The 14,770-nt window shown below is 39.1% G+C and overlaps 1 protein-coding gene and 1 long non-coding RNA gene across 6 annotated transcripts in view; one reads left to right on the forward strand and one right to left on the reverse strand.

Annotated features, from left to right (window-relative positions):
• LOC138403671 (uncharacterized) overlaps nucleotides 1–14,770 on the reverse strand; it is a 331,305-nt gene that overhangs the window by 85,417 nt on the left and 231,118 nt on the right. The window lies entirely within an intron of this gene.
• The window catches only part of LOC117991513 (putative leucine-rich repeat-containing protein DDB_G0290503), a 71,566-nt gene that overhangs the window by 31,208 nt on the left and 25,588 nt on the right, over nucleotides 1–14,770 (forward strand). For 3 of the 5 annotated variants that reach the window (XM_069505044.1, XM_069505046.1, XM_069505047.1), the window contains 8 exons: nucleotides 2,165–2,268; nucleotides 4,337–4,468; nucleotides 7,166–7,428; nucleotides 7,936–8,048; nucleotides 9,333–9,460; nucleotides 10,178–10,325; nucleotides 11,784–11,951; nucleotides 13,671–13,721. In XM_069505044.1, coding sequence (XP_069361145.1) covers nucleotides 2,165–2,268; nucleotides 4,337–4,468; nucleotides 7,166–7,428; nucleotides 7,936–8,048; nucleotides 9,333–9,460; nucleotides 10,178–10,325; nucleotides 11,784–11,951; nucleotides 13,671–13,721 — 1,107 coding nt within the window. The remainder of the gene's footprint in view (nucleotides 1–2,164; nucleotides 2,269–4,336; nucleotides 4,469–7,165; nucleotides 7,429–7,935; nucleotides 8,049–9,332; nucleotides 9,461–10,177; nucleotides 10,326–11,783; nucleotides 11,952–13,670; nucleotides 13,722–14,770) is intronic. The other 2 variants (XM_069505045.1, XM_069505048.1) reach the window with 2 other exon arrangements.

The following is a 14,770-nucleotide window of genomic DNA, read 5'->3' on the forward strand; positions in this document are numbered from 1 at the left end:
GTTTTTTCTCGGGCTTTATTTCTGAGCGCAGCTGGGTTTATTTTGTTACTTATGTTTACGGACGGCATGGTTTCCTGCTGGTCTGACGGACGGACGGGAAGAAAGTTAAAAAGTTTTATGCCCGTTACTTTTTTCCGCGAAAGACTGAAAACGACTTTTATGCGCGTATTAACTTTATTTTAGTAAAGGAATTTATGTTGTTTCGCCATATGTACCTAGGTATCTATTTAAATCTTATCTTCATATTTGGTTCCCCGTGGGTCAAATGGGACTAAAATATTTTCCAAGATATAAAAACCGGCCAAGTGCGAGTTAGGTTCGTAAACGAAGGGTTGCGTACCATCGTAGGAAAAAAATACTGACTGATCTATCAACGCACAGCTCAAAACTACTGGATGGATCGGGCTGAATTTTGACATGCAGATAGCTATTATGACGTAGACATCCGCCGGTTTTTTGAAAATTCAACCCCTAAGGGGGTGAAATAGAGATTTGAAATTTGTGTAGTCCACGCGGACAAAGTCGCGAGCATAAGCTAGTTTGTATGATACGAATTGAATAAATGACCTGAGATAATATTATGAACATAAAAAGCTACTCATACATTAGTCACTGTAAAACTAGAAGTTACTCATAAAGTATTATGATTATTCTTTTGATGTATGCCCCAATAGCTTAATGGTAACTGCTCTTGACATTGGTTTGAAATACTTGACCTTCAGATACTACCATTTGGGGTTCCCCCACATCTGCAATCTGGCATCAATGGTACTGATTCTGAGCACAACCTATTTTTAGAGTATTCGCATCCTCTTCTTACTAATGTAATATGAAAAGGACAGACGCAGTTTACAGTTTTAAATTTAATTTTTAGATGGTAAAACCCGTGATTTTAGCGCACAGTCGCGAGCCTACTGTTTATATGTATTTGTAGCATGCACTAAAATTTAGAGTCTTTAAATGTAAAGTTTATGTTCTGTTCCTGTTTAGCATTGTTAAAAAGAAAAGGATGCAGATACTCTAAATTTAGTTTAGAGAAAGACAACGGAATCGGTGCCAATATTGCTATAGTATTCTAATCTTGTCCAATCAAAATATTAACGGTGGTCTCTCCAGTCAATCCAATCGTAGTTTGATTCCCGTTTGAATATTAACCAATCAAACTCGATATAATTTAGGCCTCAATAGCTCAACGGTTCAAGGAGTGGACTGAAAACCGAAAGGTCGGCGGTTCAAACCCCGCTCGTTGCACTATTGTAAAGACGTTCTAGAAACTAATATCTATGGCTGTAATTTGCGGAATAATGCGGAAGGTTTTCGACACTCGAATATTATCAACGTTGGTTAAACATAACATCTCGTACTAAGCGTACCTACGGTATAAAAATAACTTATTAGGCATGATAGTAAAGTGAAATAAGTGTGATGGATAAAGTTCTTGTGTAAACCTCTGCATTCAAGATGTAAACTTACAACATGGTTATGCTGAGGAGATTTTTGGTACGTTTATTTTTAATTAAATAAGTATTTTTTAAAGATTTATAACATTAGAAGTAGGAATTAGGTTTTTAAAAATCCCGTGGGAACTCTTTGATTTCCCGGAATAAAAAGTAGCCTATGCCCTTTCCCAGGATGCAAGCTATCTCTGTACCAAATTTCGTCAAGATTGGTTGAATGGTTGGGCCCTCAAAGGCTCGCAGACACTAGACAGACTGACACTTTCGCGTTTATAATATTAGTATGGATCTGTATTTTCTATATTTTCTTCTAATTCTCAATAGCCTATTATACCCTGTTCATCAAAACGAGCTAATAGTTGAGTAAGAATCGCACGTCATTGGTCGCTGATACCCATTACCCACTGACCAATCACGATCATATTGCGTCCTTTTCACTTCTATACAATTGTGCAAAAGAGACGCCCTATGGTAGCTCGAGTCCCTGAACAAGTTATAGAAGTGGGTACGATAGTACATCAATGTGTGCGATTTGAACCTACAACCTTCTGGGTTTCTACGTGACATTGAAGAAGTGCATTGTTTTGGTATGGCACGGCTAAAAGCCGTAAAGCGAAATAAGAAGTACCTTCTGGTTTTCATCTGTTGGTGTGAACGCAGTCAAGCGCAAGACTATATTGTTAAAAAAATCTTCTCTTTGTCAACAGTTGAGTATTCGCGAGGAAGGGCCGGGTGAGGCGGACAAATGGCGCCAGAGACGAAATAACAGCTTCGACCAGAACAGGCAACTTGAGGAGGTCACCAAAGAAAGGTAAACAATCATTATTTCCCAGATGATGGCCGCGAATTTAGGTTTTATTAAATAACTAGCTTATTCCCGCGACTTCGTCCACGTGGACTACACAAATTTCAAACCCCTATTTTACCCCCTTAGGGCATGAGTTTTTAAAAATCCTTTCTTAGCGGATGCGGAATGGAGAATGACAGATCCTGACCCACCAATTTACACACAATATATGTAAATTAATGATAATTATCCTAGTATTAAATAACCACATAAAAATTAAAAATTGTGATTTTAGACTTGCGGGTATTTTTATTAGTTTCACAATGATAGGTAGATTGCATTAACCTAGAATCATTATGTGACTTAATCTTAGATTTAATGCAAACCCGCCAGTTCTAGAGGTGTTAAAACCTATGTTTAGTTATCAGTGATGAAATAGCAAGAAAATGCTGCATAAAGCATACGTGTAAACGACTTTTATATAATAACTAGCTTATGCTCGCGACTTCGTCCGCGTGGACTACACAAATTTCAAACCCCTATTTCACCTCCTTAGGGGTTGAATTATCAAAAATCCTTTCTTAGCGGATGTCTACGTCATAAAGGATCTTGGCGTAATATTAGATAAAAAGCTGATTTTCGATGAACACGTCAACCACATAGCTAGTAAGGCTTACAGGATGTTGGGATTTGTCTTAAGGATTTCCAAAGAGTTTAAACTACCGTCAACACTTGTAATTCTCTATAACTCGTTCGTTAGATCATCTCTGGAATATGCTTCCACAGTCTGGAGTCCTCAGTATAATGTACATAAGGATAAAATTGAAAGAGTCCACAATCGGTTCAAAAAACGACTAACATATTACATATTAAACAATACTAATAGTAATGACAATCCCCATATGCCAGTTTCAGCTGCTGACAGACGTGTTCAAAGAGATCAAATCCTTTTATTTAAGCTTCTTAACAACGGCGTTGACTCACCATATCTGCTATCAAAAATATCTTTAAGGTGCCCACGGGTTAACTCCCGGCATCGGAAACTGTTTCATATTGCACCAAGTAAGACTAAACACGCTGATAACACATTCATACGACGAAGTTGCAACCAAGCTAATCATCTATTCGCGAAAAGTGATATTTTTCATCTCTCTCTCCATAGGTATAAATTAGCAATTAAGGATGTTATATCAAATTCTGCCTAGTTATAGTTTATACTTTAGTCGATTTCAGTTCTGTGTTCCATAAGTTTACCTACCTAGTTAGTTTTAAATACTCTGTGCCTAGTTTTTCATACGCATACTATGCCCGTGTGTTGTGGACATAATTCTTTATTATAAGTGTTAATTTCTCATTGGAGACTGCTTTGGTTTAAGTGTTTATATATATACTATCTAGTTAACTAATTGTAACTGTTTGTCTCTATAAAAAAATAAAATAAATAAATAATAGCTATCTGCATGCCAAATTTCAGCCGGATCCGTCCAGTAGTTTGAGCTGTGCGTTGATAGATCAGTCAGTCATTCAGTCAGTCAGTCAGTCAGTCAGTCAGTCAGTCACCTTTCCCTTTTATATATTTAGAAATGGGTTACGGTTCTATAGAAATTGTCATTGTCCTTTCAGCCCGATCCGTCCAGTACTTTGAGCTGGTTTCGGACTCGTGGTCTTTGTATAGTCTCAGCGTTATAAGCGAGTCGTTTTTTCCTAATGGTTTTAAATTTATTTCGTGGTTTAACAACATATTTTGATGTAGATGATACGAGTACAAACCACGATTAATTTCTCGATCAATATTTACAAATTATTATTATTATTATTATTAAGCCTTTATTTATTTCCTTATCTTACATAATTTTTGCTGATAGCAAAATATAGAGTTAAATGGCAGAAACTGAGGGAGGCCTATACCCAATAAGGGATCCTTATCTAAAAAATTGTAGTATTTACAAATAAAACAATCAAATTATCGTGGTATGCACCCGTTATCTACATTAAAATATAGGACATATTTCTCATGTTTCTTGTGCATTATGTACTTCCGCAAAGTAACGCCTGCTTCTATCCAACATGCTATACGATATGTTGTCTTCAGGGACGGTCTGCGGCGCGTGGCGGCGACGCTGCAGCGCGCGGTGGCGCAGCTGGTGGCGTACTGCGCCAGCGCCGAGGACGAGCTCAACCGCACCGTGCTCGCGCATCTGCTGGGGCCTCTGCTGCATGACCAGTGAGTCCGATTATGTATGTAGATCACCCATGAAGAGCAGCAGGAACTTTCGGCCTCAGCTACCTCACAGCGGTCCGTGCGGGCTGCGACACAAGCGGCGCGCAGTCTCAACCTCGACGCGTTGTGAGCTAAGTCCCTGTGAAAAAGGACCCCGGACAGATTCGAAACTAGTTGGGCTTACATCGACTAACCACATGAGTACACCACACATGATTAACAGTTTGAGAAAACCAAGCAAAACATAAGCTGTGAATAAGCCTAATAGTTAGGACGTCCGCCTTCTAATCGGAGGTCAGGGGTTCGATCCCGGGCACGCATCTCTAACTTTTCAGAGTTATGTGCATTTTAAGTAATTAAATATCACTTGCTTTAATGGTGAAGGAAAAAATCGTGAGGAAACCTGCAATCTGCATGCCTGAGAGTCTTCCATAATGTTCTCAAAGGTGTGTGAAGTCTACCAATCCGCACATGGCCAGCGTGGTAGACTATGGCCAAAACCCTTCTCACTCTGAGAGGAGACCCGTGCTCTGTAGTGAGCCGGCGATAGGTTGATCATGATGATGATGAAGCAAAACATTTTTTTTTAATTTATTTGTGTGAATACGGGAAGACAACCTGTTTTGTTTGTAGAGAGTTGCCAACATATCCAGTCAGGAAACCTTGACGTACAAATGTTTTGACAAAGTAGGTAGTATTTTGCATAAAGCTAATAGATCAGACATCAGCTAAACATGGAGCAGCTATGGCCGAGCGATACATTTCGCTTTGTTTTTAGTCCAAACATAAACCGCGGGACACGGATTTATTAACTACAAATGTGTTATTTAAGTTTCATATACACCGCGCTCGGTTCTAGGAAACCCTCGCATTACGGGATGCATTCAAGATGCATGTGCGTTGGCGGCCCGCCAGCGTCTGCTCAAATTAATTATTTGGTGCGTTTCGCTAAGCAAGCCTTTACACTATCGACAATACCGGCCTCATATTCAGACAGAAAGAAAAAGTGTTTATGGATATGGTAGGGGAGCCGAAGAGGGGATTTTGGGATTTACTCGAGCGCGTCAGGTTAAGACAAGGTAAGTTAATTAGATGCAGAAAAGTGTGCATTTCATTGATCTGACAATTTGAGGGTGACAAGGAAATGGGAGAGTCACAAAGTTTCAAAAATCGGCCATGACTTTTTTAACTTAACATTTATTTCTTATAAAAGTTATAATTCACATATACATTGAAATTGGTACAGTTTTTTAAACAACTAAACTCGCAAAGATTTCTGAAAAATGGCGCCAACCGTAGAATATAAGCAGAGTTTTTTTTTCTTCACCCATTCTGGTAGGCAAAGGGAACTATGCCCATACAGCCAAGTCTTCAGTAGAAGTTTTTTATTGATATGAAATGAAAATGAAATTCAATGAAATGAAATGAAATGAAACCTAACCAAACTCATTCAATCAAATCATTAAATCTGATATTGAAACAAATTAGTAGCTTCTTTTTAGAAATATACGTATTTGCATGAATCATAAAAACTTCTATGATTTTTTTTTAGTAAAAACTTCATGGTTGGTTTTTCTTTTTAATAGACATTATTTTGCCAGTTGGGAAAGAGAACGCACGAGTTCGGGAAAGGTAAAAAAAAAGCACGAGTATGTAATAGCCCACATCCCGAACGCTATACGTCCCTGCAATACGCCACTTTTTGAGCAACTGTATTAAAAATAATATTTTGACGCTCTGCGCCGCGACGTGCAGTGACGCGCAGCGCAGCTTAGGTGCGTACAGGCCTTAAGTTTGGTTTTCCTACAGACATATGTACATCACGGCAGCCCTGCGTCTTGTCTGTGTGTTGAATTAACTGACAGTTATTATGACTGTAATGTCCATTGCAAGTCATCGTGCGCGTGCGCCGGTAAATGAGTGTCACCTGGATGTTATTTACTCTCACCCCTTACAAAATGAACTTGAACAATCATCATCATCAGCATCATGATAAACCCATCACCGGCTCACTACAAAACTCGGGTCCATAGACTACCACGCTGGCCATGTGCGGATTGGTAGACTTCACACACCTTTGAGAACATTATGGAGAACTCTCAGGCATGCAGGTTTCCTTACGATGTTTTCCTTCACCGTTAAAGCAAGTGATATTTAATTAATTAAAACGCACACAACTCCGAAATGTTAGAGGTTCGTACCCGGGAGCGAACCCCCGACCTCCGAGTAGAAGGCGGACGTCCTACCGACTAGGCTATCACAGCTTGAACAATAAACTCATCAAAATTCACACATGTATAGAAAGGAACTGGTCCAATTATTTGCTTTGTAACATACCTACTTGTATATTCTCAAGATTTTTTTGTAAGCTTCTCAGAATTTTTTTTCATTATTGAACTACCAACAGAATCATACAACAAAAAAAATGTACATAAAATCGACCATGTTACTTCAACAGTATTAACTATCGCGAAAACCCAAATCGATTTTTCACGAAAAATCGATTTAGTTTTATCGATTATATATAAACTTGCCACATCGCGATTCGGTCCATGTTATGTAGAAGATTCCTTGAATAAATTTCAAAGGTTTCTTGAGAGACTTGATTTAAATCTTTAAGCGATACGCTTATTATATATACGCGCAATTTCTTAGAAATTACTTAAAAAAAGACACGTAAAATTAAACTATTTATTGCAGAACCCTCGACTTCGAATCTCGTCCGTCAAGCCCCAACAAATCAGACCTGAACACGAGCGTGGTATCCCGGGGCAAACACGTCCACTTCGCGCCGGACCTGGACGCAATCCTGGTCTCGCTGGACGAGGAAGGGGTGGTGGGCTTCCTCCAGCAGCAGAGAGACATCAGCCTGGACATCAAGAATGAGCTGGAGCACTCGCTGAAGCGGCTGCGGAATGAGGCGCAGGAACTGCTCGAGCTGTCCGCACGACTTACCAGTACCAGTGAGTATGACTGTTTAGAGGAGGGCGCGTTTGGAACCCTCGTAGATTTTGGTTTAGAGCTAGTTCAGATGACATGCGCTTTACGCGCGTTTACAACTACATAAATTTTAATAAGGCCGTACACATGCTAACGCGCATTTTAATAAAGCGCGCGTTGAACGCTGCGCTAGCGCTTGACTGTTGTTAAGCGTACGTTGTACGTGCGTACAAGACATGGCGCATAGGCAACAACCAATAGCGGACCGACGTGCGCTATGATTGGCTGAGATATATTGTCATTATCATTATTATCTTACAAATTCAACTATTAACAATCAAGAAGTGTACAATGGTATCTATTTGAATAAATGCTTTAACTTTAACTTAAAGAAGTGATGATGTCACAAATCAGCTTCTTATTGCACTAATAATAACTCGTAGAAGTCCATAAAAGTTTTTTTTAACGAAGTACCGTTAAGTACCTGTTCACTAAAGTTTCAAAACGTTGAACAGTCCTTCTTATTCCAGAAGCTCGCCAGGAGTCGAAGATGCTGGAAGCGAATCCGATGCAGATCACGGAGCTGGTGGAAGAGCTAGACAACACACAGATGACCTGCGAGAACTGTCAGCTGCAGAGAAAGGTATTCATTTTTATCTTCTCTCTCTTTCCCACCACTGTTATAAAATTCAGTTAGCCCGTGGCGCGTCAGTTTTAGCGCCATCTATTGTAAAGATTTGCCAAAAAAATTCGGTCTTCGATCAACCCTGAACCCTGACGACCCTGGACCGAAAACATCTCCGCGCGCGATAGTGCGAACGCCGTCGCCTGCGCGCGGAGAACAAACAAACAGAACAAGTCCCCTAGGGCCATAAGCCAAGATTGGCAGGCCCAAGTCGGTGTAATTCCGACTTAAATTGTTTGTCCTAGCTTACTCTCAGCCTTTTCATTTAATGCTCAACCTTCAAGAACGCGTCATACGCGCCTTCTAAATGTTCCCAAATCTAACTCAAATTATGCGCGAAATTCTATAATTCCACGCTTGGTACGTACTTATAACAATCAGTTCGCTGAGTTTGACTTATTTTACCTATCAAACAATAAATTTAAAAAGGAATTAAGAAACTATCATCGTAAAACAAAAAAAAAGTAGCTAACATCTAAATATGCATGCAATCATACACTCCCATTTACACACACACACACATGCACACACGCTCACACATACTCATAAGCACACACTCACACACGCATACACACACACATACAATCATACACACACTGTTGTAATTTTATTTATTATTGTATATACCTACATTTATTCTAACTCTATTCTGTTAAAATAGTTTAATTATAATTTTAAGTAATCTCTTTTGGCCTTCTGTTATACCTAGATTTAAATTTAAATAATAATTATGTATTTACGCTGTTGATTACTTTCAAATAAACAAAATAAAAATAAAATAAAATTAAAAACAGTCACCAGGGCACAAAGTTGCCCTGCGCCCCACCCGGGTAAGGAGGCCATGCCTCGAGGCCCGTACCCCCGCTTGGCCGTGCCGGCCAAACGGAGAAGACCCGCTCGACGGAGGGGCAATCGGAAAAGAGTAGTCACCCCTGCAAGCAAGGAAAACAGGTTCTGACAAACTGCCGGACAGTTGCAAATTCACCCAAGTAAACTCGGAGACCTCGCTTCGCTCATTTAATATTATTTCAATGTTTTTTGTAAACCGATTTGCCGATGCGTTGCCGGTTTTTTAGGAATTTGTTGGTCCGCCCCTTGAAAAACCCCATGTTGTAATCTAATGGGAACACCGCCGATGGGAGTTGGTTCCACAGTTTGCATGTGCGTGGAAAGAAGGACCTGGCACAACGGACGGTCGAAGTGCACCAGATATTATGTTGACTTTTGTCCGGTATATTGTAGAACATGGAGGAAGCGATGTCGGAATGCTTGCAGCGTGAGAACTTGCTGCGGTCGGACCTCGAGGCCGCCATGGTGAAGATCGCGCTGTTGCTTGGGGAACGGGCTCACTCCGACGTCATCGCAGAGGGGTATGTTTTTGTTTTACTGATGGTTTCAGCTAAAAAAGGCTGAGCTTAGCATGAGATTTTACTTTTATTAAAGAATATTAACGCACGGTATACTATGGTAACTCTTTCACCACTAACAGTGTCAAGCTCTGGAATTCTCTCCCAGCTGAAATACGTCAGGCGAAATCCTTAAACACCTTCAAAAATCGTTTGAAGAACTATTATTTATCTATGTAAACAGAATTATGTAGTATATTATAGAGATATGTATATGGGTATATATAATTATTTATATACTTGTGTATTATTAGAATGTACTGTGTATGTAGTCTAATTTATAATAATAACTAGGGCCATTTTCGGCTGCCGCACCAACCCGTGCTTTCGTGATTCGTTTCGTCAAAGGTTGCCTGGAAGAGATCGCTTTAGCGATAAGGCCGCCTTTGCATGCTACATCTATTAGAATAAGATCCTGTATTGTGTTTTTTCAATGTTTACTTTGTGTTGTGTGCAGTAAAGTGTCAATAAAAATAAAAAATAAATATTAGCCAAGATAATTGCTGACTAATATTCCCCTTTCCCATCCAATTAAGCGCAAAGCTTGTGCTAGGAGTCGCCACGACAATTATAGTACAACGGGTGGGGTTTGAACCGGCGACCTTACTATAGTTGTATAGTCCCCGCGGATGAAGTCGCGAGCATAAGCTAGTTTGTTTATAAAGTCGTCTGCCCTGGCAGGTACGGCACCGGGCCGGGCACGGGCACGGGCACGGTGTCGGCGGCGTGCCGCTCGCTGGACGACGTGTCGTCGCCGCGCACGCAGCTGTCGCGCGTCGCGCACGACTTGGACGCGGCGCTGCGCGACAGGGACGACTTGCAGCAACAGGTCAGTTCCACTCTTTATTGAGTGAGTGTGGCATCCGAGTCAACTTGGATGAGTTTGCGTTTGTCCGTCTGTCTGTCAGAGCCCTATAGTTGCTGAAATGAGAACTCACATAACGCGGCAGAAAATAATGTACATCGACATCCCCGTCGCGTCGTCGTGGTCGGGGTCTTTGATAACTTTTGTTATGTACATTACTTTCTGATCAATAAAACTTGATACACATTTTTAAATTCACTGTTCTTGCTTCGTCATAATATTTATTTTAAATATCAGTTGAAATCTATCAAAACAATAATTATATTAACTTTATAAAGCTTTAAAAACTATTATTTATCACGAAATTATTTACCACTATCCTTATTTATAATATAATTAAAATAAAATATTCTGTACCGCGTATGTATGGCGAATAGGATATTATGAAATTCAAAATATATTTGTTTGCCGCACGCGTCAGGACCTGCACACTGTATCGCCATTGCACAGTGTTTGTTGCGAAAAGGTAAATGCTTGCAAGCACCGCTTTAATTATTTTTGAATTATTAGGGTGTAGACATTTTTGCACGCGAAAAACTTCAAAGGACCTTGAGTCATTTTAGTCCCATCCCCAACGATATCATATCTTACTTACACCTTAAACCCAGTTTCACTAGCCTTTAAATCCTCTTCAACCTAGTTGGCTGGTAGAGATCGCTTCACAGCGATAAGGCCGCTAATTGTATATTCTTCTTTTACATGTTTCTTTTTATGTCTTTTCTTTTTGGTGTACAATAAAGAATATTAAACTAAACTAAAAAGCTATTGGGGTACAATTTATAACTATGTTTTGGTACATTTTCAAAACTGAGAAAACATTAGGTAATTTATAGCAACAAGCAATTAACTTCCTACTTTTTTTTTACACCGATTTATTAATTGAGTGAAGTTTTGAAACCAAATCGTACCACTGTCTGTCATATAGTCTTACGCGCCATTTTAACTCTATGTGTCAACTGTCATGTCCAAAGTATGGTTCACCTTTATAATAATAAGGACTAAAATCGTACTTTTGATATGACAGTAATTGACAAAAGTTGGCACTTTAGAACTCATTTTGTATGCATTATACGCTGTTACATACAAATTGAAACTGAACTGAACAACAAACAACAACTAGCCCGCACATTAAAGGGATTAAAATTTATTTTTTTAAGAATTATCTGCACCAAATAAAATACGTTCCATTAAGACGAATCTAGTGACCTATCAATTATCAAAATCAGTTGAGCCGTTGAGTAGTTACGAGCGGATATAGGAATGAACGGAACATCATTCGAAACGAACGAAAACGAAACGTCAGGGTGCAGACTTTGGCGATGCCTTGCGGTACGATAGTAGAAAGGTGAAGGAGGAACCAGGTCGAAAAGTTCTTCGGCACGCTCTCCGAAATATATCCTGTAAATTCCTCATTGGATGTAGTTGGAGGCAGCCAACCGCCAGCTGAAGTCGACGCGTCAGTTCGTAGAGGAGCAAGCCGCGGAGCGAGAGACCGAGCGCGATGAGTTCGCCGCGCGTCTACAGGACATGCGCGAGGAAAACGCGCGTCTAGCCGCGCGGCTGCAGACCAACGCACGGATACTGGGCGAGGTTAGTATTATAGTCATAGTCATAGTCATAGTCATTTATTCATAAATACACATTATGCGTCAATTACAATAATTTAAATACTTTTTCTTAATATTTAATAACATATTCTTGTTTCAAGAATAGATTTTTTAAAAATATAAATTAAAATAAAATAAATGTTTTAAACAATTTAGTCTTGGATCTTCCCAAGTAGAAATTCATTATAACTATAGAAAGACTCCTCGACAAGCCAGCTTTTCGTTTTTCTTTTGAAAATCTTAATATTTTGCTCATTTTTTATGTCGTGGGGAATCCGATTATAGACCTCGGGACCCATTCCAACCACTGTCCGCGAGGCTTTCTCAAGCCTGTGGTATTTTGCAACTAGGCGATTAGGATGCCGTAGGTTAAAAAGTTTTTTACTGCCCCTATTCACAAACTCATCTTTATGTTGCGCCACATAAATAGCCACATACAAAATGAGTAAGCTGGGTAGGGTTAATATGCCTAATTTCTTAAAATATGGCCGAGCTGGGGTATCTTGCGGTACGTGGGCTAGTATTCGGACAGCCCGCTAATACTACTATTATAAAATATAATATAGTTAATACCGGCTGGACTGACGTGGTTAGTCAAAGTAAGCCGCGGAAGATACGAGAAGCGATCGACATTTTGTATGTGTTGTGTGTTGTATGTTTTCTTACCCTAAGGCTGTCTGTCCACTGGTGCGGAGCGAAGCTAAGATGTGTTGAGCAAACCAATCAGATTGTCGGTAAATAACGCGATAAATTTATTCCGTCATCTGACAAAACTCTGATTTTATAATTTTTATAGTGTTTTACCTACACTTGAAGGAAATTTCTAAATAATTTTAAATACACATCAAAAATTGCGAACCGGCAGGAATCGAACCCGAATCGAATCTTTGATGTGTATTTAAAATTATTTAAAACTCTGATTGGTCAACTATACACATCTCCGCTCCGCTCCGCACCAGTGGACAGGCAGCCTTACGGCGGTTACGCACTCATCCGATCAGAGTCAAACACTTACAAACGACATAATATTTTTGCACTTATAATATTGAGTATTAACGTTTTGCTAAAAATAATTAACAATAGCCTTATCAGTTCTTTATTTATCACTTATACAATCTGCATGTCCACTTATCACACTAATGATTTTTACGCTGTTAAAATGTATAAGAGGCCATTATAGTAGACACGATGCTTATATCATCTGCGATCAGTGATTTCGATTGTCGCGACTATATCGATGATGCATCGATTTTCTGAGTTCGATTGCTGTATTGAAATCGTGCGATTTAGGCAAAACGAAGACTTAGGTGATGGTTAGTAATGATTACTGATAAGATACCATAAAAAAACTGCAAAAAAATAAATAAAAAATCCTATTATTTTGTAAAAGTTTACGATATATTGCAAATAAAACATCTAACCGACGCCAGAGGTTAACGGACTCGGAGTCAATGCCGTAACGTAAACGGGGCATTGACCCGAGTTTTGCACGTTATACATTGCGGGTTTGAAAAATACTAAATTACTAAAACTACAAAATGAGTGCAAATGGTTATTGGTATTGGATTGTGTTCAGGTAGTATAACAATAACGCTAAGTTTTTGCTAGCGTTCTGGTTACACCCTGTATACACTTTAACATGGTGACAGTGGGACTCAATATATTTGACGTTAACATAGGGTTTGGGATATATTATGTCCAGATCCGCTGCTTGCGCCTCGCGTCTTGTAACTGTCGACAGCACGATGCACATGTGAGTTGCCACTTACTTTCCTTCTTCATTGTACACGCTATGTAGCTTTTGTGTGAGCTTTGACAGTAGAACTAGCTTGTGCTCGCGACTTCGTACGCGTGGATTACACAAATTTCAAATCCCAATTTTACCCTCTTAGGGGTTGAATTTTCGAAAATCCTTTCTTAGCGGACGTCTACGTCATAATAGCTATCTGCATGCCAAATTTCAGCCAGACCCGTCCAATAGTTTGAGCTGTGCAATGATAGATTAGTCAGTGAGTCAGCTTTTCCTTTGATATATTTAGATTAGTGAAATCCGGCTCGAAGGACCAGTTTTGTTCACTTAAGTGTGATCACAAAATGCTATGGATCATTAAATTATTGTATTTAATTGTCATAATATAATTTCTGTCTTGTGGCGTAACTATTGGAATTTCTTTGCATGCAACTCATTTCTTTTTATCTATTTCATTTAGTAACTAGTTGATATAATTAACAATTAACACTGTAGCATTATACTTTTCATTAATAGTTTTGGTTGAGTATTTAGAATATTTCTTCTAGGCTATTAGTTAGTTCTCATAAATAAGTATTTTTTGATCCCCTAATCAAGCTATGGAAGTAATTATGCAATTCTGCTAAAAGACTACAAATAATAATAAATGAACAAAAATCTTTTTTATTCGAATTAACTTTTACAAGTACTTACGAATAGTCGGATGCATCTAGCACTGGTTCGGAATGCCTTTCCTACCGAGAAGAACCAAGACTCATAAATCCAATGGTCTGCTCGATAGTGAAAAAAACTTAAATTAGGATCATTGTGTAAGAAAATGATAATATATCTTTTAAATATGCATGCATATATTTATTATTTCATGTCATAGATATTTATTTATGACATGAATAATGCATAAACTTTGGAACGCACACGCGTGCCATATTTGCTATATGTGTCAACTGTCATGTCAAAAGTACGGTTTACCCTTATATTAAGGACTAAAATCGTACTTTTGTCAGTTGACGCACAGAGTGAATATGGCGAGTGTCGTCTCAAAATGTATGCAC

Source organism: Maniola hyperantus, chromosome 19 (genome assembly GCF_902806685.2).
Source record: "Maniola hyperantus chromosome 19, iAphHyp1.2, whole genome shotgun sequence".
NCBI lineage: Eukaryota > Metazoa > Arthropoda > Insecta > Lepidoptera > Nymphalidae > Maniola > Maniola hyperantus.